The sequence below is a fragment of the Symphalangus syndactylus genome, chromosome 9, assembly GCF_028878055.3.
Source record: "Symphalangus syndactylus isolate Jambi chromosome 9, NHGRI_mSymSyn1-v2.1_pri, whole genome shotgun sequence".
Classification (NCBI taxonomy): Eukaryota; Metazoa; Chordata; class Mammalia; order Primates; family Hylobatidae; genus Symphalangus; species Symphalangus syndactylus.
The window spans coordinates 90888527-90914982 of NC_072431.2; the positions used below are offsets into that span (position 1 = coordinate 90888527).

General features: G+C 40.2%; 1 protein-coding gene, 2 long non-coding RNA genes and 1 pseudogene across 6 annotated transcripts in view; 2 read left to right on the forward strand and 2 right to left on the reverse strand.

The window, feature by feature from the left end:
• The window catches only part of YAE1 (YAE1 maturation factor of ABCE1), a 49196-nt gene extending 23544 nt beyond the window's left edge, over positions 1 to 25652 (reverse strand). The window contains exons 1-3 of one of the 2 annotated variants that reach the window (XM_055293363.2): positions 25455 to 25652; positions 21379 to 21500; positions 19119 to 19723 (exon numbers count right to left, since the gene is read on the reverse strand). In XM_055293363.2, the coding sequence (XP_055149338.1) occupies positions 19294 to 19723; positions 21379 to 21500; positions 25455 to 25583 (681 nt within the window). In that variant the 5' untranslated portion in view covers positions 25584 to 25652 and the 3' untranslated portion in view covers positions 19119 to 19293. Of the gene's footprint in view, positions 1 to 19118; positions 19724 to 21378; positions 21501 to 25454 lie in introns of those variants that run through there. The other variant, XM_055293364.2, reaches the window with a different exon arrangement.
• On the reverse strand, positions 6282 to 8570 carry LOC134731378 (uncharacterized). Its single transcript, XR_010113600.1, has 3 exons — positions 8393 to 8570; positions 8008 to 8170; positions 6282 to 6445 (listed from the first exon to the last, which is right to left on the reverse strand). It is a non-coding gene; the product is annotated as an uncharacterized lncRNA (long non-coding RNA).
• On the forward strand, positions 21514 to 22642 carry LOC129490492 (thioredoxin-related transmembrane protein 1-like; annotated as a pseudogene).
• Positions 25653 to 25655: 3 nt separating the features above from the next.
• Positions 25656 to 26456, forward strand: part of LOC134731440 (uncharacterized) — a 56594-nt gene continuing 55793 nt past the window's right edge. Inside the window, exon 1 of one of the 3 annotated variants that reach the window (XR_010113712.1) lies at positions 25656 to 25936. This is a non-coding gene — a long non-coding RNA (uncharacterized lncRNA). The remainder of the gene's footprint in view (positions 25937 to 26456) is intronic. The other 2 variants (XR_010113711.1, XR_010113713.1) reach the window with 2 other exon arrangements.

Here is a 26456-nt window from a genome sequence, read left to right on the forward strand (position 1 = left end):
TCTGGGTCGGGTGGGACTTGGAGAACTTTTCTGTCCAGGTAAAGGATTGTAGATGCACCAATCAGCACTCCGTGTCTAGCTAAAGATTTGTAAACTCACCAATGAGCACTCTGTAAAAACGGACCAATCAGCACTCTGTAAAATGGACCAATCAGCTCTCTGTAAAATGGACCAGTCAGCTCTCTGTGAAATGGACCAATCAGCAAGATGTAGGTGGGGCCAAATAAGGGAATAAAAGCTGGCCACCAGAGCTGTCAGCAGCAATGCAAACACCTCTTGCTCTTAGCAATGCATCTTGCTGCTGCTCAGTTTTTGGGTCAGCGCCACCTTTAAGAATTGTAACCATTAGTGTGGAGGTCTACAGCTGCACTCCTGAAGCCAGCGAGACCACGAACCTACTGGGAGGAATGAACAACTCCCGCAGCACTACTTTTAAGAGCTGTAACACTCACTGCGAAGGTCTGCGGCTTCACTCTTGAAGTCAGCAAGACCATGAACCCAGCAGGAGGAAGAAACTGTGGACATATGTGAACATCTGAAGGAACAAACTCTGGACACACCATCTTTAAGAACTGTACCACTCACCATGAGTGTCTGCGGCTTCATTCTTGAAGTCAGCCAGACCAAGAACCAACCGGAAGGAGCCAATTCCAGACACACCAGGAGTTGAGAGACTAAAAAAAAAAAAATTTGATTTACAATGTTCACTCACTATTTGAACAGATGTTTATTAAGCACCAAGTATCACCACGCACTGGTCTAGATGCTAAAGTTATAGCTGTGAGTAAAAGAGACAAGAAAAAAAGTACCATCACATTTGAAAAAAATATTTCAATAAACAAAATATCTAGAAAGAATGATGAGCAAAAACAACTCCATAAGTTGAGTGAATGTCAAAGAAACCATGAATCAAACCCCACATGCTGAGTCAGGGATAGCCACATTATTTTCAATACAGGGTTACCAAAAACAAAACAAAGTTAAAAATAGAAACAGGCTGCGTGTAGTGGCCTACTTTACTGTAATCCCAGCAGTTTGAGAATTCAAGCTGGGCGGATCACTTGAGCTCAGGAATTCGAGACCAGCCTGGGCAACATGGCAAAACCCTGTCTCTACCAAAAATACAAAAATTAGCCAGGCATGGTGGTGCACACCTGTGGTCCCAGCTACTAGGGAGGCCGAGGTGGGAGGATCATTTCAACATGGGAGGCAGAGGTTGCAGTGAGCCAAGATTGTGCCTCTGCACTCCAACTCGGTGACAGAATGGGACCCCATCTCAAATAAAAATAAAAATAGAAACAAACATGCTTTACAGATAGCTAAGAAAACTACCTTGAAAATGATGATAATGAGCAGAGTAGTCAATGTCAGCCATTTAAAAATGTTAAACTTAATGTATCCACAAGTAATGCCAGACTGATCTATAAATCCATCAGATCCAGTGAGACAAGATTCCAGAGACAGAATAAAATAAAAGTTAAGACGAGAGAAAATCAAACAACCATCTGAATGCTTTGACAAGGTATATATCTTGATGAGGTCCCTTGGATGCTTGATAGCCCCTTACTATGTATTCAGAAATTCTATTTATTTTATTTGCATTTTTTTAATTCCTCTCGTAAACCTGAAATAAGGAATTCTGTTTCTTTTGCTCAATCAGAGCAATCATGTTCTGGCAGAGTGGGCCATGTAAACTAAAGACAGAAGAGACCTAAATTGACAGAGCAGGAGCATTGCCATCTTGGACATGCAACGCCATTTTAAAGTTTCCCTTGATCAAAAACCACCTAAATCCAAAGGGCATCAGCCTAATGGCTAAGGTCAGCATGACTGTAAACCACAAATGACATTTCTGACCAGAAACATTCCAACCCTAAGATAAACCCATCCCTGACCAGAGACATGCCAGCCCTGAGATAACCTCCCTTCTGGCTGGAGAGATGGCAGTCCCAAGATAACCACCACTCCAACAAGAGACATCTGACCCTGCAATAAACTTCTCCTCCACACAGAAACATTCCAAGCCTGTTGTAAGCTCTCTCACCCTAAAACCCTTAAATAGTCTGTAAGAGAGAGTGCTCCTGACCAAAAATCGGCCAGAAGCCCCTCTCAGGTTTATTCTCCAAAATAAACCTGTCTTTGACTGTTGAGCCGCTTGTTGTGTTTCTTTCCTCTTTAACTCTTACATAAACAAGCCAGACTGTTTATGTCACTTTATTCATTAATACAAAATCCTCACAGATATTCTGGATACCTTCCTCCAGATAAAAAGGGACTTGGGGCAGGGCACGGTGGCTCACGTCTGTAATCCTGCACTTTGGGAGGCCGAGGTGGGCAGATGACTTGAGGCCAGGATTTTGAGACCAGCCTGGCCAACATGGTGAAACCCTGTCTCTACTAAAAATACAAAAAATTAGCCAGATGTGGTGGTGTGTGCCTGTAATCCCAGCTACCAGGGAGGCTGAGGCAGGAGAATCACTTGAACCTGGGAGTTAGAGGCTGTAGTGAGCCAAGATCATGCCATTGCACTCCAGCCTGGGCAATAGAGCAAGGCTGTCAGGAAAAAAAAGAAGGGACTTGGATGAATTTAAGGAGGTCTTCATCTAGACTGTGGGAGAGGAGCTGAAAGAATTATCCTGTGGAAAGCTGTTCATTTAAAACATGCGTGTTGAGCACTTACTGTGTGCCTAGGACTGTACTAAGTGCTGAGGATCCAGATTTGAATAAAATCAGTTCAAACCCTCAAATAGCTCACAATCTGTGGGGCAACACTGAGGAATCGTTATAATACATTGGGGAGGGGGGGAATGTAGGAGATATTAGATAAACAGAGGAGAAGGTGGTGACCTGGAGAATGAGTAATGGCTTCCTAAAGGTGGTATTTTAGTTGAACTGTAAAGGACAGATAGTGGAAAAAATTCATTCAAGCCTCAGCAACCAATACTTACAAGGACATAGAGTATTTAGGAAACAGCAAGTGTTAACTGTCAGTGATGTATGAGGCCCTTTGGTTGTACTGATAGGAGATGATGTTGGAAAGGAAGGCTGGAACTAGTTTCAGAGCCACGGAGAGACAAGGAAAAGAACAATATGATCAAACTCATGTTTCAGAAAAATCCTTCTGGCAATGTTGTGGAGGACAGGGGAGCTATGGGAAGTAAAGGAAGGAAGATAGGAGGGTTACTCCCATAGGCCAGGCAAAAATTGATGAAGGTCTGAATTAAGTCAGTAGAAGTTCAGATCTGTGGGATTTTACAGCAGGCCCTGAGCATGAGTGAGTGTTTAGCTAAAGAAAACTTTTTGAAGGACAGTGTTGGACATACACCAACAAATATTTTTGCATGGATGCTCCTTTTCCTCAAAACCATCTGAACAATCAGCAAACTACTTGGTATGTTTCTCTCTTATTAGACATCAGATTTCTGTCTGCCTAGTGGCGTTCAGGAGATAATCTAAATCACTGACAAGATTTTAAGAGGGAATAGACTATAATAATATTAAATCTACCTATTAAATATTGAAGTCTAACAATCGCCTAACCACGTAGTAGGAAACTGAGGTCTTTGATTATACCAGGATTCCTCAAAAGTTCAGTACTGATAAGGGAGAAATATTAGATCATGCTGGTTCTTAAAAACTATGGAGAAGAAAATAGGGTTCTTGCACAGTTAAGAACTAGGTTTGCCAGGCACGGTAGCTCATGCTGGTAATCCTAGCAATTTGGGAGGCCGAGGCAGGAGGATCTGTTAATCACAGGAATTCGAGACCAGCCTGGGCGACATGGTGAGATCTCCTCTCTACAAAAAATAATGATAATAAAAAGAATATCCTTCCTAAGCAGTCAATGAAGCTTCTTTTTCTTTTTCCTTTCTTTTTTGAGACAGGGTCTCCTTGCTGTGTCACCCAGGCCAGAGTGCAGTGGTGTAATCATGGCTCACTTCAGCCTTGACCTCCTGGCTCAAGAGATTCTCCCATCTCAGCCTCTCTAGTAGCTAGAACTACGGTCACACACCACCACACTCAGCTCTGTTTTGTAATGTTTGTAGAGACGGGCTTTCACCATGTTGCCCAGGCTGGTCTCAAACTCCTGAGCTCAAGCAATCTGATTGCCTCGGCCTCCTAAAGTGCTGGGATAACAGGTGTAAGCCACCATGCCCAGCCAATGAAGCTTTTTAAACTTTAGAGTTCATATTCTAAAACACATGTGTTCATGAGGGCACTGAAATATCTATATAGAAAGCTACATAGTAAAAATTTTTATTTATTGACATTGTTTTTCAAAATTTTATCAATCTGTAAGGTAAGTGAATAATTTCTAAAGTTAGTATGTGACTTATTTTATAATAAAAAAGCCTTTGTTTTAAATTAAAACCAAAATTGGCTAGGTGCGGTGGCTCACACCTGTAATCCCAGCACTTTGGGAGGCCAAGGCAGGTGGACGGCTTGAGGCCAGGAGTTCGAGACCAGCCTGGCTAACATGGCGAAACCTGTCTCTACTAAAAATACAAAAATAATCCGGGTGTGGTAATGCATGCCTGTAATCCAAGCTATTCAGGAGGCCGAGGCAGGAGAATTGTTGAACCCGGAAGACGGAGGTTGCAGTGAGCTGAGATCATGCCACTGCACTCCAGCTTGGGCGACAGATAAAAACTCTGTCTCCAAAAAAAGAAAAAAAAAAAACTAAAATTATATATTGTTTACATTTTTAAAGTAAATTCTAAAATCAAGTGTGATTTCTTTAAAACTCAGAAGGAAGCAGGCAAGGGAATAAACAGGAAGCTTTGCTTAATCTGTTAATAAGACCAAGTAAGTGGATGTAAACAATGTTAGTACTAAGCAAATATCCACATACTTGATATATGTGTCAAAGCCTTCTCCTTTGAGAGGGAACTTTCATTACTAGGAAAGAGACCCTGTGGAGTTTCCTGCTACTGCTGTGCAGTGTGTGGGGGTTAGCTGCCATTTTTTCTTTCTTCTTAATCTTTTTTTTTTTTGAGATGGAGTCTCCCTCTTGTTGCCCTGGCTGGAGTACAATGATGAATGATGAGATCTCGTTGCACTGCAACAAGCGATCTCTTGCCTCAGCCACCTGAGTAGCTGGGATTTCAGGCACATGCCACCACTCCCAGCTAATTTTTGTATTTTTAGTAGAAATGGGGTTTCACCATGTTGGCCAGGCTGTTCTCGAGCTCCTGACCTCAGGTGATCCGCCTGCCTCAGCCTCCCAAAGTGTTGGGATTACAGGCGTGAGCCACCACGGCTGGCCCATTTTTCCTTCTTCTAAACTTTGTCAAGCTTTCAAGCCTACAACATGTACAAAGAAGGACTAAGTAATACTAGCTTTTCTGAACTAAATAGTCCACAGAAATATGTTAATTAAAAGTTCAGGCTAGAGCAAAAGGAAGATTGGAGAAATTTTAACACCTCAAAGTGACAACTATATAGGGGTTGGGAGCGACTGTTATTAACAAGTCCCAGAAACCAGCAGAGACTAAGAATGAATTGGAGCCAATTGGCCAAGAAAACTAAATGAGATTAAATCGTGATTTTAAAAAACTAAAAAGTAGTAAGGATACATATGAAAGTTTTTGTTTTCTAAATTTTATTCTAAGTTATCTTTAAAGCAGGGTTTTTAGACACAGCACCCCTTTTCATAACGAATATATTGTAATGCTCCCTGTACTGCCTTGAAGTGAAATTTATAGGCAATATAACTTACCTACGCATATGATTTTTAAAAAGTTATAAGGCCTTGCTTGTAATATAGAAAATAAATAAAAGGAAGATACTCAACAGCAAAATATGTATTTTGATACATAAGTGTTTGTACACAACCCCATTAAGGCATCATAAAGGAGCCCAAAGCAGGGGATGTGGCAGGTGTGTTGCATGGGTGACTCAGGACACAGAGCAGTGCTGCTGTCAGTTGGTAAATTCCAAATACAACATGGTACAACAGGGTGCAACATTCCTTCTGTTTAGACATTAGTCATATCCCTGGAAAATTCAGTGTATATTAAACTGTACCTAAAATTATATATACATATATAGGTGTAATAGTACAAGGGTGGTAAAGATTAACTGAAAGTCAGGACACTTGATTTCTTTTTTTCTTTTTCTTTCTTTCTTTCTTTCTTTTTTTTTTTTTGTGCCAGAGTCTCGCTCTGTTGCCCAGGCTGGAGCAACAGCCTGTAATCCCAGCATATTGGGAGGACGAGATGGGTGAATCACTTGAGGTCAGGAGTTCGAGACCAGCCTGGGCAGCATGGCGTAATCCCGTTTCTACTAAAAATACAAAATTAGTTGGGTGTGATGGTGCATGCCTGTAATAACAGCTGCTTGGGACGCTGACAGGGGAGAATCACTTCATCCTGGGAGGTGGAGGTTGCAGTGAGCAAAGATCACACCACTGCACTCCAGTCTGGGCCACAGAGTGAGATTCCATCTGAAAAAAAAAAAGAAAGAAAAAAGACTCTTTCCTGGCTTCAGGCTCGTGGTGAACCCATGACCTGCAGCTGTGGGGAGAAACCCCTTTGTATTTCACTTGAGCTTTAGTGTTCCCACAGGGCTTGCAAGTCTATCATCTCATCTGTAAGATGAGTACTCCAAGGCAACGTAAGCAAAGTGTTTATCCCAGTCTCTAGAACATACAAAGCCCTCAAGAAATGATAGTTTGATAGTTTTCCGCGGAGCGCAGTGGCTCACGCCTGTAATCCCAGCACTTCGGGAGGCCGAGGCGAGCCGATCACGAGGTCAGGAGATGGAGACCATCCTGGCTAACATGGTGAAACCCTGTCTCTACTAAAAATACAAAAACTTAGCCAGGTGTGGTGGCGGGCACCTGTAGTCCCAGCTACTTGGGAGGCTGAGGCAGGAGAATGGCATCAACCTGGGAGGCGGAGCTTGCAGTGAGCCGAGATTGCGCCACTGCACTCCAGCCTGGGTGACAGAGCAAGACTTCTTCTAAAAAAAAAAAAAAAAAAAAAAAAAAAGGAAGGAAGGAAGGAAGAAAGGGAGGAGAAAGGAAAGGAAAGAAAGAGAGAAATGATAGTTATCATTACAGGCCAGGCGTGGTAGCTCACTCCTGTAATCCCAGCACCTTAGGATGCCGAGGCAGGCGGATCACGAGGTCAGGAGATCGAGACCATCCTGGCTAACACGGTGAAACCCCGTCTCTACTAAAAATACAAAAAATTAGCTGGGCGTGGTGGCAGGCGCGGTGCGGGGTGCCTGTAGTCCCAGTTACTCGAGAGGCTGAGGCAGGAGAATGGCGTGAACCCAGGAGGTGGAGGTTGCAGTGAGCAGAGGGCGTGCCACTGCACTCCAGCCTGGGCGACAGAGTGAGACTCCATCTCTAAAAAAAGAAAAAACAAAAAAGAAAAGGAAATGGTAGTTATCATTACTGACATAGACTGATACCTAGGATATATATATTTCTTTGAGATAGGGTCTTGCTCTGTCATCCAGGCTGGAGCGCGGTGGTGCCATCACGGCTCGCAGCAGCCTTGACCTCCAAGGTTACAGTGATCCTTCCACCTCGGCTTCCCAAGTGGCTGGGACCACAGGTGCACATCACCACGCCTAATTTTTGTATTTTTTTGTAGAGACGAGGTTTTGCCATCTTGCCCGGGCTAGTCTCTAACTTCTGAGCTCAAGTGATCCACCTGCCTTGGCCTCCCAAAGTGCTGGGATTACAGGCGTGAGCCACCGCTCCCATCAAGATATATTTTTTAAGTGAAAAGAGCAAGCAGTTTTTGTACATTTGGTATGATTTCATTTCAGAAGGAACTTTTTGTTCACCAGTGTAACTATTCCTCCTGAAGATAGTAGGTATTTAATAAATATCTGTTGAAGAAATACATTTCTATAAGAGGAAATTGTGCCATTTGCTAGTCTGCACATAGAAAAAATCTGGCAGAGTCTGGAGGAGTAGTGTATGAGCTTGCCAGGGCTGCAATAACAAGGTACTACAGACCGGGTGGGATGAACAGACATTTATTTCCTCACCGTTCTGGAGGCGAGAAGTCCAAGATCAAGGTGTCAGCTGGTTTTTTTTTCTGAGGCCCCTCTCCTTGGCTTGCAGATGGCCACTTTCCTTGTGTTCTCACATGGTTTTTTCCTCCATATATGAGCATCCCTGGTATTTCTTTGTGTGTCCAAATTACCTCTTCTTAAAAGGATACTGGTCAGTCTGGGTTAGGGCACACTCCTATCTTCAAATACAGTCACCTTCTGAGGTACTGAGGACTGGGGCTTCAACATGGATTTTGAGGGGACACAATTCAGTCCATAAAATGTGGGATTATGAAATATTCATTTTTCCTAAATAATATTTTCTACAATGTTTCTGAATATCTAAATATTTTACTAGGAGCCCGTAGGGCAGACATACCTGATAGTAATAACTGAAGCATAGCCTGAGAATGACTCTATGGTCTAAGAAGAATGTGTTGGTCAGAGTCTCCACATAAGAAATTGTGAGTGGCCAACTTGGAGACTCATTCCTTATCTATGAAGGACATTTGAACCTCTGGGCCATTCCCTGTAATGCAGGACATGCAAGGAACTGAGGCACTTTGTTTTGGGTTAAATGGAGGTTGCTAGGTGGAGGTTGCTAGGTGGAGGTTGCTAAGTGGAGGTTATTAGGTGGAGGGTGCTAAGTGAAAATGCTATATAAATTCATGATGTTTGTTGCTGTTGTTGAGATGGGGTCTTACTTTGTTGCCCATGCTGATCTCAAACTCCTGGCCTCAAACGATCCTCCCGACCTGGCCTCCCATAGTGCTGGGATTACTGGCCAGAGTCACCATGCCTGGCCAAACTACATGCTTTTTACAAATGATAGCAGTCTTCCTGTCCAGCCCACTGCCACTGGACCACCCCTGTATAAAAGTCCTCAATAAACTCTACATCTCGTTTGCTGGCACCAGGTCTCTTCTTTGGCCTCTTGGACACAGTGCCATCCCTACAGGAGTCAATAGGGGTCAGCACAGTAGACCCTAATTATTTTATAATATGGAAAGGCAATAAATTAGAATAAGGCAAAAAATACTGTTTATATTTAAAATATAGTTAATTATAGGCTTTGATACTTATAAACAGATTTTTCATTTATATGAACATCTCCTGGGGCATTTGAAAGTCATGAAGGATGCAGGGCAATTCTTTTTTGTGCACTATTGACCTGGACATTGCAGGACATACAGCATCTCTTCCCATAACTATTGCTAGTAGTACCCCCTTTCCATCACTCTGGGAAACAAACAAAAAATATGCCCTGAGAGTTTCCAAAAACTTTCTTGTTGATCACCACCACTTTAAAGTATAATTTTATATGAACTTTGCAAATGTTTAGAAGGTTTTCTTATTTTTCCTCCTTCTTTAGTTTTCTTTTAAAATAATAATGGGGTGGGGGGTGGTGAGGAGAAATCATGCTAATTACCTTTAGTTCTGCCAGAGGGAAGCTTGGCTGCGTCTGAGCCATGGCAAAGTTTCACGAAAGCTGTTGTGTAAAGACAGTTAAACCTTTTGCAGCTTTATTCAAATTCCTGCAATTTATTCAAATTGCAGGTATGATGTTCAGGAGAAAATATAATAACAGCTAATGTCTAGTGAGTTCTGAACATGTAGCAGGCACTGTCCTAAGTGCTCCACATATGCCGATTCTTTACAATAGCCCTAGGAGGTAGGCTCTGACAGATGAAGAAACAGGCGCAGGAAAGTGAACTGACCTGTAAATGATGAAGCTGTGCTTCAAAGCAATCACAAACAAGTGCTTTACCTACATTATTGCATGTAATCCCCACAGAAACAATAACGTCACTACCATTACCTCCATTTTATAGATCTTACACATTTGGAAAGTAGGAGGCTCAAATCTCCTGGGAAATACATGGCTTATAGGCACACTGTTATTAACATGTACAAAATAATGGCAAACAAGGCCAAAAGTATTGCCACAATCAAATCAATGTGGAGAACCAAATAAATTCTGTAAATATCACATTCTCTTTCAAGTCTATGTTAAGTTAAAGATCAGTCACTTCTCATAGAATTTTCTGAGGTTCTGCCTGAGTATCTTATTGGATATTGTGGAGAAGTGACTTATGAGTATGATTTTGATTTTCCCCTGGAGTTAATGAAAAATAACTCAACTGGGCTAAGAGTTGCCCCTGTTTTGCAAACTGGTCTTTCTCTTTTAAAACAGAAGCAATATTGTGACAAATGCAATAAAGAACTTTATTTTGTTAAGAGCAGGCACTTCCAGAGTTTTATCTGCAAAATATACATTTTTGTATAATATGTCCACATGTATACATAACATTTTATATGACTTTCACTTAAAAATATAACATATTCCTAGGTTCTATAGTTCTCATAATGATAACTTTTAATGGGTGCATAACATTTCCTTGAGTGGATGTTATAATAATTTATTCAATTTTTTAAATTGTTGATCATTTGGGTTATTCTAATTTCTCTTTACTCTAGATTGAATGCAGCAACAAATAGCTTTGTGCTGCAAGTTTTCAAAATTACCTTTATAATTCCTTTAACTAAATTCCTAGAAGTGGGATTTTTAGGTAAATGTATATAAATGGCTTTGATTTGATACATCTTCTGCTATACCAAATGAAAAGCTATACCGATCTTCGGCATCTTTCTCTGTCAGCTTCTCCATTCATTCTTTCTATCAGCTGAACACCATCTGTCAATGGCAAGTTACTTTGCCTGACTTTCTCAAGTTGTCCCTGGTTACTTCCTTGGAGACAAAAGCAACCTGTGATGAGGTCAGAAGTATAATGTTCACACTACAGAGGCAAGGCCTCTGATGAGTAGCTGAGTGAAATCCCATCTCTGACCTCAGTGCTTCTGCTACCTTTCATGAAGGCCATCCTTTGTTCCAGCACACTGACAGAAATAAAAATGCTCTCTAAGCTGACAAATGGGGTGGGTCATAAGTGAACATTGTGACAGATTTCAGACATCATACAGACCTCATAATGGCCTATAAGATAAAAACCACAGACTAATAATATATCGTTTGGCAGCTTGAATGACAAAACAACGTGACTTTAAATGAAAATACTTCAATTAGCTTCTACAAATGAATTAAATGAGTTTCCTTCTACAATCAATTCTATTGCAGTAATTTCTAAACAGCTGATAGATTAAAATTATATGGTTAGTTAAAATAACTATTTTTAGTTAATTTTATTTTTGGCTGGGCATGGTGACTCATGCCAAGAATTCAGGCACTTTGGGAGGCCAAGGGAGGAGGATCGCTTGAGCCCAGGAGTTCTAGACTAGCCTAGGCAACAGAGTGAGGCCCTATCTCAACAACAACAACAACAACAACAACAGCAACAGCAACAACAACAAAAACAACAACAACAAAATTAGCCAGGCATGGTATAGTCCTATCAATAGTCTGATCTTTCCAGAAAGAATATCACCAAAGTACTAATTAGAACGACCTACAGATACAGTTCTCAGAAGCTGGCGTAGTGCCTGTAGTCCCAGCTACTTGGGAGGCTGAGGCAGGAGGATTGCTTGAGCCCAGGAGATTGAGGCTGCCATGAGCTGTAACTGTACCATTGCACTTCAGCCTGAGTGACAGAGTGAGGCTCCAACTCTTAAAAAAAAAAAAAAAAAGAAAATTAACTTTTACTTTTTAAAAAGCATTTTTATGGTTATTTTCTTGTTTTTTATTTTTGTTGAGACTGGGTCTCACTCTGTCACCCAGGCTGAAGTGCAGTGGCAGGATCCTGGCTCACTGCAGCCTTGAACTCCTGGGCTCAAACCATTCTTCTGCCTCAGCCTTCCAAGTAGTTGGGACCACAGGTGTGCGCTACCATGCCCGGTTAATTTTGTATTTTTTGTAGAGATGGGGTCTCCCTATGTTTCCTATGCTGGTCTTGAACTCTTGGGTTCAAGTGATCCACCTGTCTCAGCCTCCTAAAGTGCTGGGATTGTAGGCATGAGCCACTGTGCCAGGGTGGTTAGTTGTTAATAAGCAAATAATTTGCTGTTCCATGGTATAATTTTAAATTACAAGTTAGAGAGTTTTTGGTTATTTCAGAATCTGATTTTGGAAGAGAGGTGTTTTGCAATGCCTCCAAACAAGAAAAAGAAGATATTTTATTTTCAGGTTATTTACATTATACCCCAATTTCAGTCATTTTGCTTTATTGGCAAAAGCTATCATTATACTATTGTCAAATCACTCATATTTCATTATTACAAGAGATATGACAACTCATTTGTTTCATGTTTAAAAATCTACCTAGAACCATACACTTCTTTTATAAATAACAAAGCCATGTTACATAGATAATGATGACTATGTCATTAATAAGGAAACAGGCTTAACTATTGTAGAGTTGTATTTGATGAGAGGAAAACCTAGTTGGTTGTCAATTTGTTGACTAAAAAAAGAAGAGTTGTGATACATTTGAGTAGGTTAACAAAGTTGTTGTCTCTCCCTATGTTTACATCCTGAAAAGTTGTGTTTGTGTGTATGAGAGAAACAGAGCTAGAGAGATCAAGAGGTGAACTGAAAGTGTTGTTTGAAACAGTTTAGGTGCAGTCCTGCTTGGCAAGTAGAGATGCTTCCTGCAGGTGAGGTTAGAATTTTACATCGCTTCTGATTGAAGGTTGCATGCTTTGGGTTCTAGGTGTTTACTTTTAGGCCTCAGAGCTTTGGAAAAAAGGTGCTTTTTTCTTTTGAACAGGTTTTCTTATGATCGGTTATTTTGATTTAGAAAAATTCTTAGCCTAGAATTTAAACAAGAACAGGAGGATTCTAATTTCTTATTTGTTGACATACCCCAAAAGCCCTCCTCATCCACCCAATTTCACAAACGGCTCAATCTGTCTGGCATAGCTTTAGGGATAATCACTAGCTTCTTGTACTTGTGACCATGAGGTCTAAGCAAACGGCACATTACCAAGGAATGAAACGCGTGCTAATTTATCAGGATGCACCAGCACCACCTAGTGGCCTTGAACTAACTCAACAGCTTCTTCGAAAGAGGATCCAAAGGTCCAAGGCCTCTCTCAGTGGTGAGTTGCATACACATGCATGAAAGCACCAGGATTCAACTTCCGCAGAACTCAATCTGTAGGTAGTTCTGATTAGTAGTTTGATCTTCTTTTTGGAAAGAGCAGACTATTTATAGGGCAAGAAAACGGAGTGTTACACACTGAGGACTCTTGGCTCTTTTTGGCAGATCTGTAGCAGTATGCACATATGTGAGTGGTGAGCTAACACCCTTCTTTTGAGTTGAATAGGAATATGTAAAAGCTAGACACATCATCACAAAATGAGTGACATAAACTATCTTCCCGTTTGGAGGATAGCAAGTCTAAGAAGTCCGAGGAGAATTTAGTTTCTCCTTTAGTGTATGCGCTAAACCACTTTCTACATAATATTCTCCCCTCCCAGTAGGCAAGGGACCTTCTCTTTTTCTACATGTATAGCAAACAAATCTGGTAAATTTTTCATTCCTTATAACTGTTGGTTATTATACTTTTTTTGCTTTTTAGACACAGGGTCTCACTCTGTTGCCTAGGCTAGAGTGCAGTGGTGCAATCACAGCTCACTGCAGCCTCAACCTCCTGGGCTCAGGTGATCCTCCCACTTCAGCCTCCTAGGTGGCTGGGACTACAGGTGCACACCACCATGCCTGGCTATTACTATTATTATTTTGGTAGCGATAGGCTTTTGCCATGTTGCCCAGGCTGGTCTTGTCTCAAACTCCTGGGCTCAAGTGATCCTCCCACCTCAGCCTCCCAAAGTGCCGGGATTGTAGGTGTGAGCTATATACACATAGCTCGGCTATTATATACATTTTTAAAATAAAAATAATACTTGCTGACTGGGGAAGACTTGAAAAATGCAGAAAAGTAGGACTTTTTTTTTTGAGAGAGAGAGAGTCTCACCCTGTTGTCCAGGCTGGAGTGCAGTGGCACGATCTCAGCTCACTGCACCCCCACTTCCTGGGTTCAAGCAATTCTCCTGCCTCAGCCTCCTGAGTAGCTGGGATTACAGGCGCCTGACACCACACCCGACTAGTTTTTGTATTTTTAGTAGAGATGGGTTTTTGCCATGTGGGCCAGGCTGGTCTCAAACTCCTGACCTCAAGTGACCCGTCCACCTCGGCCTCCCATAGAAAAATAGAAATTAACAGCAAAGGAAACACATAGCTCACAGTCCCCCTACTAAACACAGTCACTGCTACTCTGTTATTATTTAGTAAGCATCTACCCTGAGTACACACTCTGGAACCAGGCTTGCCTTGGTTTAAATCTCAAGTGGGCCGCCCTTTAGTAGCTATGAACTGGACCAGTTACTTTAGCCTTCTTGGTGCCTCGATTTCTTCATCTCTAGGATGGGCATAATAATAGCTCTGCAGCAGAGGGATATTATGAGGATTAAAGAAATTAATATATGTAAAGCTTTTAGAATATAGTGCCTATATATAGTAAACACTGTCTGTGTTACCCATTACTTTCTCTCTCTTCTTCCTCCAGCTCCTGTTATTAGAACTATGCACCAGGGATCCTGCTAGAAACTAGCATCTTGGTTTGTTTTCACCTAGTTTTTGCCTTTGTGTAGTTTCTTTCTGTCCTTTCTTTCTTAGTAGCTGAAACTATACTAAAACATAATGTTGTATCTTTTAAAGTTTTGCTATAATATTAATTTATTCATTGTCAAATTTGTAATGACTTGTAAATGCTATTATCTTAATGTAACTGTTTAGCTTGGTGTAAGATGATGACACAGTTTGGATATGTGGATTTTTATTATTAGCATGCAAAATGAAGATAAACATTTTTTAAAAAGGCAAACATAAGGCAGGCACGGTGGCTCAAGCCTGTAATCCCAGCACTTTGGGAGGCCAAGGCGGGTGGATCACCTGAGGTAAGGAGTTCAAGACCAGCCTGGCCAACGTGATGAAACCCCATCTCTACTAAAAATACAAAAAATTAGCTGGGTGTGGTGGCGGGCCCCTGTAATCCCAGCTGCTCAGGATGCTGAAGCACGAGAATTGCTTGAACCCAGAAGGTGGAGGCTGTAGTGAGCCGAGATTGCACCATTGCACTCCAGCTTGGGCAACAGGAGTAAAACTCCATCTCAAAAAAAAAAAAAAAAAAAAAAAAAGCCAACATAAAGATTTACAAAAGAATGTAACACGATGTATTTTGGAATCCTGTTCTGGTTATATTTCCATGTTGGCTAGTAGATTCATTTTTTTTTCTCTCATCAAGCACTACCTATGCATCTATGTACAGGGTATGATGCTGAATGCTGGGAATATAACACTAAATAAGGGATTTTCCTGGAGAAATGTGAAGAGGCACTCAAAGTGATGCAGGGGAAACATTGGGAAGAGCAATCAGCTCTGCCTGATGAAGCTGAAATTTAAGCTGGTATTGGAGGGTGACAGGAATTGGCTGGGAAAGGACGTGGAATAAAGTATTCTAGGCAGAAGAGTCAGCAATGAGTAAAAATCCAAGTTGGGAGTAAGCCTAGTGTATCCATAAAGCATTGTAGTAATGCCTGTAAAGAAGTGTAGTGTGCATGGTGGGTGGAAAGAGGCAGGTGGGAAAAGAAGACAGACAACACTTCTTTTGGGCCCAACACTTCCACAGGTTTGGGCCCAGACCTGAAAACGAAAACAAAAATGAAAACGAAAACAAAAGCAAAAGGGAATAAATCCAGGTTTTAAGTCAGGGAAGTAAACTGTTTTGGAAAGATAACATTGGTAAGAGAGAGAATGGACAGCTAGATTGTAGGTACTGACATTAGTGATGAGGCTGGTACATCAATTAATTAAAATCTGGGTGATTAGAATGAAAGGAGGCCAGCCTCAAACTGTTTGAGAGATGCACAGCAACTCAATTGGAAGTAGGGTATGATGGCAAAGGAAAGGCAAAGGAAGACTTAAATGTTTCCAGCTATGGATGACATTAATAGGTGAGATCATCTGGTCAGAGTATAAAAACAAAGAGGTCCAACAGTGAAACTCTGGGGAATCCCTACATCTAAGCAGCAGTCAGAGTCGGGGGGAGTTAGCAAAATGATAGGGAACAGTAATGAGGAGGACACAAAAAATTGTTGCTGGAGAAGGCAAGGAGAAGGGATTGTATTAGCAGCGAATGGTTCATGTCCAATGATGGAGAGGAGACAAATGGTAGGACTGAAAACAAGTCAGTGATGGACAGTTGTGTGACTAGCTATCAGTGACTTTAGCAAAAAAGTAGTTTAAAGTTGGAGAGTGCATGAGGAGTTAAGAATTTGAGACAGTGATGGCAGACTCCTGCTCCAGCATGTTTGTTCAGAAAAGGCATTAAGTAGGGGCAGAAGCAAGAAAGGCAACTATTGTGGTATCTCTTCATGATAGAGATTTGAGAATTTCTGTAGAAGAAGCCTGATTGGTGGATCACTCTCTACACACACACACACACACACACACACACTCTCTCTCTCTCTCTCTCTCTTTCTCCTGTATCTTAGACTGGAACCTTAGTTCTAAGAACAAAGCTCTAACCTTAGTTGGAAGAGGGTAAGAATCACAACTTAGACTTGGCTGAAGGCTTTTATTTTAGTTTTCCACAAAGCAGTTAATAAGTAGTGTAAAGGGTATATATTAGGTAAGGACGCAGGTACGTGTATTCAGCTGCCCACTCCCTCTACATATCACAAAATTTTTGGTGGCCTTAGCCGTTCTAGTAACTGAAATGTCAGAAAAGTGTGGTTCTGTGGGCTTCCTTACCACCCTTTTTAAAAACCGCAGATACATCAGCACCTAGAAGTAACTTATTTTAGATGAAATTTGTTTCTAAGGAAGCCACACCACTCAGTCTAATGTCTGGGTTCTGGGTCTTGAAACTCTGGCTGTGCCAGCTCTGGGGCAATTTTGCTTTACCGTTTTTCATTTATGCTCATGCAGTGTATTCTCATGGAGAGACCTGGCAGCCCTACAACATGTGAGGCAAGGCAAGAGACCCAAGGCAAGTAAGCTCTTTCCCTTCATTCTTGGTTCTAGTACAGAGGCTCATGTTCATGGAACACAGGTAGAATGAGCATGCCATTAACATTCCTCTGCAGTCCAGGAACTTCTGTATTTCATATTTTTAGAGATAGGGTATTGCTCTGTTACCCAGGCTGAAGTAGAGTGGGGTGATCTTAGCTTACTGCAGCCTCAACCTCCTGCACTCAAGTGATCCTCCCAGCTCAGCTTCCCAAGTAGCTAAGACTACAGGGACTTAACACCATGCCTGTCGGATTTTTATTTTTTTGGAGACAGAGTCTTGCTCTGTCACCCAGGCTGGAGTGTAGCAGCGCAATCTCAGCTCACTGCAACCTCCACCTCCTGGGCTCAAGCAATCCTTGTGACTCAGCCTCCCCAGTAGCTGGGATTACAGGCATGCGCCACCATGATTGGGTCATTTTTTGTGGAGATGGGGTTTCACCATGTTGCCCAGGCTGGTCTTGAACTTCTGAGCTCAGGTAATCCACCCGCCTTGGCCTCCCAGAGTGTTAGCCTGAGCCACTGTGCCCAGCAGACTTTTTTCATTTTACTAGAGGTCTCACTATGTTGCCCAGCCTGGTTTTGAACTCTTGGACTCAAGTGATCCTCCTGCCTTCACCTCCCAGTGTTGAAATTACAGGTGTCACTGTGCCTGGCCCTTTCTGTATTTTTCAAAAGGCAAAACAAGTTCAAGAGATGTTTTCAACCCAATAGTCTTAACTAGCTAATTCTCCTGATTTCATTTTCTATGAAAATCTGTACAAATACACCATATGTAGCCAATGGTGGCAATGGGTGTTATCTTCAGGGAATCTTATCAGGAAAAGCCTAAAAATCCCGATTTACCACACTGACGACATTTTTACTTAGGGTGGCCTTGAGATGCATCATTAGAGGTATTTCATATGTATATGCACGGCACAGCAACATTAAGACTTTAGAGGCTGCTTATAATACCCATATTCCATGTGGAGTTGAGATTTTGGCTGTGTCCACAAACATGGAAAGATATATATAACAAGACAAATTAGTAAATCTCTGAAACAGTCTTTACATCTGGAGAGACAGAAGAGCTTTTTTTAGCCAGCTGCCAAATGGCACTGGTATGTTCAGCAGGTTTTAATAAATCCTGAAACTTAATACGGCTTCTGCTTTCAAATCTGTTGCTTGAATTTCTTAATGTTCTTCTGTGAACTTTGAGGAGGGTCGTAATACAGTAATACATTTTTAATCTCTTGAAAAGACATACTTTTGTCAGATTCATCTCAATATGCCTGTCTTTCAGCTTAGATGGTAGGTATAAATAGGGGTGAAAGTGCAATTAAGGCTACCAATGAGGGACAATTATTTCAGTGCCTTTGAAGCCAGGTACCTCATATAAACTTGTGTTTCAGGTGAATAAAAGTGACGAGAAATCCTCTCCTGATTCCAATATGCTTAGGTCCTGGAGCAAAAATTTGAATCTAATTTTGTCCACGCTAGACTAAGAATATCGACTCAAGGTAATACAGAAGTCAGTGGTTTCAGTGTTTCACTCCTATGTGAATATGAAAAATACTGCAGTTTAAAATAATCTGGCACATTGTTAGGCAACATTACTAACTCCTTACTACTTAGAAAAACTAAGTAGGTATTTTCTTGGACTTTACATAAAATATATTTTCTGTATTTTTCATAAAACTGAATGTCCTTACTTTTAATGAACACAAAACTAAAACACATTTTAGTATTTTGCTGTTAATCATTTAATCAACAGCATAAACACTGCCTCAGTTTCTCACAGTCTCTTAATTTCAATATATATCTACATATCTGTATCTATATATCTGTCTGTGTGTCTATATCTACGTTAACTATTAGGTTATTTTTATACCTTTGGTTTGGTAAGGTCCTGACCACCTAATAGTGACAGGAGATAGAAGTAGGAGTAGGTCCTTAAAAAATATGTTTAATGCTTGTTCACTTTTGCTAATGAGTCTGAAAACACTTCATTTTGACCACAAGTTTGGAAATATCAATGACAATGGAAATTTCTGACCATATCTTAAAACTACATAAAAATTACCAGTGACAAAGAAAAAAGGCTTATATTACATTTAATAGTGTTAATTTTGAAGACAATAGTGTTAATTTCAAACTTCCATGAAGGATAACCCTACAGTTGAGATGTCTGATGCAGAAACCAGTACAAATTTCGATTGTTAGGAAACCAAGTGTTCTGAACATTATTTTCATTAGAAAAGGGAAGATAATTTCATAGTTGTTTGAGGTGTTGTAATACATCTACTGATAGGCCCAGCTGTCTAACTAAACCGGTTGTCTGTTCCAAAATCCATGTGGGGATTGGGTTTTCTGAATGTGCATGCTCCTGTGTTCTACAACATTCTAAATATGAACAATCTATCCCACTATGGCTCTTGCTACAGTTTTTGTTAAACTCAGCATTATTTTCACAGAGTCTTTCATCTTTAGCTTCATCAATCTTTTTCTCAGCTGGAACTACACGACAAAGGTCCATATCCTCAATGGAGTCCAATAAATCTACAACATGGGATGGTGGAGTCATTGATTTCAGATGTTTGAGCACATACTCTTCACACTGGCCAACTGCATCCAGAAGATTGTTTATTTTATTGATCAAAGTTGAATTATTATTATGAAGGTGACACCAGGAGAGCAAAGCACTGAACAAAAATATAAACAAGGGTTAAATAGCAAAATAGGACTTAAAAATATAAGACTATTTATCTTTCAATAGCAAAAAATTGGACTTAATCATAAAACTGTTTATAATTCATAACCCCTCTTTCACAACTCTATATACACTTTTCCTGATTTTATATTTTTCTCTTATGACTATGTAATATCTGTTGAAGATGAATACAACTCTGAAAAAGAAAAATTAGTTTCTTCTTTAAGGACATTAAACAGCTTCTAAACTAGCAATTTTCAATCATGGATGCACATTAGAATCACCTGAAGAGCTCTGAAACCTATCAAGGCCCAGATTATATTCCAGACCAATTAAATCAGAATCTCCGGGGGTGATCTTTTTTTAAAGTTTCAGAGTTGATTTCAAGGTGCAACCAAAGTTGAAAACCATTGTTCTAAGCATATAGTTGCTTGCCATCAAGAATGAAGGTTAGAGAAAAAAAGTTTTCAAGAGACTTCACTTTCCTGGGCTTATGTCACAGAGTAGAAATTGTTTGCTGAACCACTAGCAATTTCCTTGAAAAAGGTAAAAATTCTTCTAGTCCTAGCAGATTTAATATTATAGTCATGTCATAAAATAATGATTATTATGAAAAGTATTTAAAAATAGAATCCATTGATATAAAAGATTCAGCAGTAGCTTTCTAAGGTTATATAACATCAACTTGATGATGTGAATATTGACTATTTTCCTACTATAGCAGACAAATTCTGGTTCCTAACAGTTGGATTTTCTAAAACCCCAAATACAATAAATTTTTCCGTTTTGTTTTGGTAACTTCTATCATCTACTCTTCTTTAAAATCAGCGATTCTTTGAAGCATTTTTTTTTTCTCTACCAAGGACAGTTTAAAGGGTATAAAGCAGGGGTGTCCAATCTTTTGGCTTTCCTGGGCCACACTGGAAGAACTGTCTTGGGCCACACATAAAATACACTAACACTAATGATAGCCTGATGAGTTTAAAAAAAAAAAAAGAAAGAAAAGAAAAAAAATCATGAAAAAAATCTCATAATGCTCATACTGTTTTAAGAAAGTTTATGAATTTGTGTTGGGCCATATTCAAAGCTGTCCTGGGCCACATGTGATACGCAGGCCACTGGTTGGACAAGCTTGATATAAAGCATCAAAGAGGACAAGGCTGCTAGGCTCCTAGTTCTGTGTATCATTTGACCATTTGGCTCTGATATATGCCATTATTGCAATGGCATCCTGACAAGTATTCAATGTTCAGGACTACAGTAAATTAAATTAATTTTCTCTTAATTACCAACTATTTTCATCATGTACTTCTAGTCTAGAGGTCTGTCATATTGTGTGGAAGTACTAAAAGTTTTATTCAAAATCTGAAGACCTTTCAATGAGATAGATAATTGTTCAGGTAGCAGAAGTATACATCTTCTTACCATTTCTTTGCACAAAAAGACAATATGTAGTTCACACATTAAAGCAGATGAGCTGATAACGATTTTGACTTTTTAAAGACAATATAATTCTATGATCTGTGACACACTTTAGCATATTTAGCACCAGGAAAAGCACTTCAGTTTAAACACTTTATTTATACAGAAACATCCTCCAGTAGTATTGAGGTTAAAATGATTCAGCATTTAGACTTTAAAAATTACCTCAATGTTCCTCGGAGTCGTCCATAGTTTAAAATGACTTCTGCGCCTTCCTTATAACCTTGATTGAAGCCCTGTTGAAGAGTAACTGCTTTGCCAGCATCTATTCCATCTCTATAACCTTCCTAAAAATAAGTAATGGAGAACTGCAGCTGTAACTAACACTAAGTATATACATGTAGGCTTTTCTAGAAAAGTACAGAACCAATTTAGAAAGCAGATGAATTAGGCCTTTACTGTGTTACTGACCATAACATGGCATAACAATATAACTAAAGCAGACTATGCTTCTCAAAAGTTTATTATTGGTTTATCATTACTTACCCCACTTTTGAAGTCTAGAGTTACTGGGCAATTTTTAAAACACTGATAGTCACAGTTTTTAAAAAACGTAGTGTTGGGCCACCACGCTTGCTGTGAGGTGGGCAAACGGTGGACACGGCGCCCTCCACGAGTCTTGCAGTTCCCCTGGCAGTCCTGGTACTGTTGCTTTGGGGTGCTCCCTGGACCCACAGGTGGCAGAGCAACGTACACATTATCACAGACAAGAACTGGAGAAAGCTGCTGGAAGGAGACTGGAAGATAGAATTTTATGCCCCGTGGTGCCCTGCTTGTCAAAACCTTCAACTGGAATGGGAAAGTTTTGCTGAATGGGGAGAAGATCTGAGGTTAATGTTGTGAAAGTAGATGTCACAGAGCAGCCAGGACTGACTGGATAGTTTACAATAACTGCTCTTCCTACTATTTATCATTGTAAAGATGGTGAATTTAGGCATCCTCAGGGTCCAAGGACTAAGAAGGACTTCATAAACTTTATAAGTGATAAAGAGTGGAAGAGTATTGAACCTGTTTCATCATGGTTTGGTCCAAGTTCTGTTCAGATGAGTAGTATGTCAGCACTCTTTCAGCTATCTCTGTGGATCAGGACTTGCCATAACTACTTTATTGAAGACCTTGAATTGCCAGTGTTGGGATCATACACTGTTTTTCCTTTAGCAACTCTGCACTCTGGACTGTTACTAGGACTCTGTATGATATTTGCGGCAGATTGCCTTTGTCCTTCAGAAAGGCACAGACCACAGCTATACCCTTCAAAAAAATTATTATCAGAATCTGCTCAACCTTCGAAAAAACTGGAGGAAGAACAAGAGGTGGATAAAGAAGATGTTTCAGAAGAAGCCAAAAGTAAAGAAGGAACAAAGACTTTCCACAGAATGCCATAAGACAACACTCTCTCGGTCCATCACTGGCCACAGATAAATCCTAAATTGTATAGTTATCTTAATATCACGATTTTGATAAAAACAGAAGACTGATTATTTCTTTTGGTTTGAAGTGAACTGTGACTTGCTTGTATATTACAGGGTTCAGTCTAGACTGATATTAAATTGAAGACTCTACATTCAGAACATAAAAGCACTAGGTATGTAAGTTTGAAATACGATTTAAGGACAGTATGGTGGTTTAACTAGTTCTCTAATTTTTGAAAAATCGTGCCAAACAATAAGATTTATGTACATTTGTTTAATAATAACCTGTTTCAAGTCTGAGTTTTGAAAATTTACATTTCCCAAGTATTGCATTATTGGGGTATTTAAGATTATTTTAGATAAAAACATTTCTCATTTGATATAATTTTTCTCAGTTTCATGTGTGTGAAAAAAGGAAGGTATTTCCCATAAATGGGAACTTTGCCCGCTGTCTCAAGAAACATATCTTTCAGTGACAATTCCGTGGTCTTTTTAGAGATATATTCCAAAATTTCCTCGTATTTTTAGGTTATGCAACTAATAAAAACTACCTTACATTAATTAGTAGCAGTTTTCTACACATGGTAATATAGGATAAGCTACTGATTTAGGAAGTTTTTAAGTCCATGGTATGCTGTTGATTCCAATAAAGGTTGATTTTCTCTTGTATTTTTCTTACTTACTATGGGTTACATCTTTTTATTTTTCAAATTGGATAATATCCTGGAAGTATTTTTTATGTTTTAGTAAACAGTATTTTTTGTTGTTGTTTCAAACTGAAGTTTACTGAGAGATCCATCAAATTGAACTGTCTGTTGATAATTTAAAATTTTGGCCATTCATTTCAGATTTTAAATCATTCTTGCTGAACTACTTGAAACTATTTTTTAAAATTTTTCTTTTTGGATGTGAAGGTGAACATTCCTGATTTTTGTCTGATGTGGAAAAGCCCTGGTATTTTACATTTTGAAAATTCACAGAAGCTAAATAAAAACAAAGTTTGCATTCTATTCAGGAAAAAGCATCTTCTTGTATATGTTTTAAATGTATCTTTGGCCTCATATACAGAAAGTTCTTAATTAATTCTACAGTCTGTAATGCTTGATGCTTCAAAATCATTATATATATATATTTATTATTATTATTATTATTTGAGATGGAGTCTTGCTCTGTCACCCAGGCTGGAGTGCAGTGGCATGATCTCAGCTCACTGCAACCTCCGCCTCCTGGGTTCAAGTGACTCTTCTGCCTCAGCCTCCCAAGTAGCTGGGACTACAGGTGCACGCCACCACACCCGGCTAATTTTTGTATTTTTAGTAGAGATGGGGTTTCACCATACATTTTAATATTTTTTAAGAGACAAACTTCATATTTTCCTGTTCTTTCCTAACTGCTAATATTGTGTGGTATCTTACAGGTAGAAATCAACACGATGGTATGCTTAGTGTATTTTTACTCCTTAAAGAGCTAGAATACATAGTTTTCACCTTACAAGAAGGGGGAAAACCATAAATACAATGAATCAACTGACCATTATGTAGCAGACAATTTCTGTAATGTCCCCTTCTTTCTAGGCTCTGTTGGTAGGTGAATCCACTAGACTTATAGTAGCATAATGTACAAGTTTTCTTTAAAGGCCTCTCCTTTAGAATATAAAATATTATACCATTTAAGAGTTTGGATGTGAAACTTGTGATGCCTTCGAAAAATATTCTAAGCACAAAATAAACTTTTCTAACCACTTCAAAAGATTTTAAAAAACAAAAAACAAAACCCAGTGTTAGCAATGTCTTCACAAAAAGGATATACGGAAAATTACATGTCTGGGCTCTTGCGAACTGATTGGAATGGTGTGGGTGGGTGAGGAGACAGGGCAAAGCAGAGAGAGGAAATTGTTTTAAAAAAAAGGATGATGAGAAGTCTGGTTTCAGAAATTTTGCATAATACCTAAATTCAACTAACCTACAAAAGCTCTGTGGGTAGTGATTTCGTTCTGCATCTCTCATGGTGCCACAGCATTTAAAAGATGCTCAGTACTTGTTAGTGTAGCCCCAGTCTCACATAACGCATTTTTGTAATTGACAACATGGTTTTTGGGCTAAGCAAATACCACTTTACTGAAATATTAAACAGGGCAGATTCCCAACTGCAGCTTTAGCGGCAATTTAATGGTTGGCAAATATATTAAGTGGATGTGGACCTCACTATTTGGTCCTCACCCAGAAATAGGTTCTGTAGGCTGCACACAGAAATTAAGCTTAGTTTCAATGAATAGTGAGACAAATTAGAGATGAAAAAGTTACATCTAACAAATAAAAAAGAAACCAACTTTAATATTCCCTTACCTAGACACCAGTATTCCACATTAGCTTTCCCTTATTGTCCTCTGACAGCTTGCTTAAGTTCATCTTTTCAATATGTCTTGATTAACACCACTCCTTGACTTTAGGCTCCCTACCCATTCAAGCAACCCATATAAACTGCATACACGTCCTTTGACAGCCATAATTAGTATAGTGTATGTTTCTCTTCAGCTCCTTTCCCTGTGATCCTCAACAAACTGCAAACTGTTCAAAGTCTACACATAGTTAATTTTGGTCGGTCCTCAGTTTCTAACGCATCCCGTAAGCGCTCAACGAATGCGTCTTGTTGTTTTACACGCTTTCAAGTAAACATTGAGAAATCCTAGCAAGACGCGGGTCGGACCGGGTTCCCAGGGATAAAGAGAGCAGCACCGGGCCAGGCTGGGGCCACTCTGGACCCAGCTTCTTCACAACTCCGCGCCTCTTCCCACAACCCAGCACCCCGCGCCGTCCACACCACGTTTACTTTGACTCGTCTCTGCATGTGACTCTGCCATTCCCGCTGCGCCAGGAGAGACTCGTCTGCTTCCTCGTCAAACACGTCCCCTTTGTCTCCAGGGCCCTGGATCAAGGAGGCTGCTTGAACCCACGACATCACCCAGGTAATTACGGGGTCGCAGGCCACCGGAAGCGCCAACAACTCCTTCCGGTCCGAAGGCGGGGCGAAGACGGCGAGTGGAGGCTCGGGAGGGGCTGCGCGTGCGCGGAGGCTGGCTGTGGACAGTGGCTGCCGCCAGAGCCTTCGCTTGTGGTGATTTTGGGCTCCCTCGGTTGGCAGTGTTGATGTGCGCCTGTTAGTTGTGAGCGAGGCAGATTTCCTCGCGTGGCCGGCACGACCTTCACCTTTGCAGAAGGCAACCGGGACCCTCAGTGAGACACCTTCCATTTCCATCGTAGTCCCACCATGGTCTGGATTTTACATTCGCTCGCGTTGGTAAACTATTAAAGGTAGTAAAGTTGATGGGCGATTACCACCTAAATACTTTGTCTCTTTTGGAATCTCCTCTGCATGTAAAGGATTTGACAAGCCGACATTTTAAACTGTTAGGATTGTGGAGTAAAGGATAATAGGATCGAAAAGTGAGATACTGCAGCCAATTTCAGATTAGTAAGAAATATAAAGTACATTTGTAAAGCCAATATATTTTTTCATTGATTCACAGTATCCTTCTGCCTCCCATTCCTGTTCATATGCCCTAAACAGTTGGTTTGGTAAGGGTGGGGACTTGTGTCAACACCAGGGCAGTTCTGACACATAGTAAATGCTGAACTCGATCTTGGTGAATGAATGAACACCTGTAGTATTCCTGTTTTGCCCTTTGCCTGGGTAAAATGAGTCATGTGATAATGATTTATTTATCTAACAATTTATTGAACACCTACTTTGTGTCAGGCACCATTCTAGGCTTTGGGATACATCAGTGAACAGGTAGAAGTTCCCAACTCTTGTCGACTTTATAGTCATGTA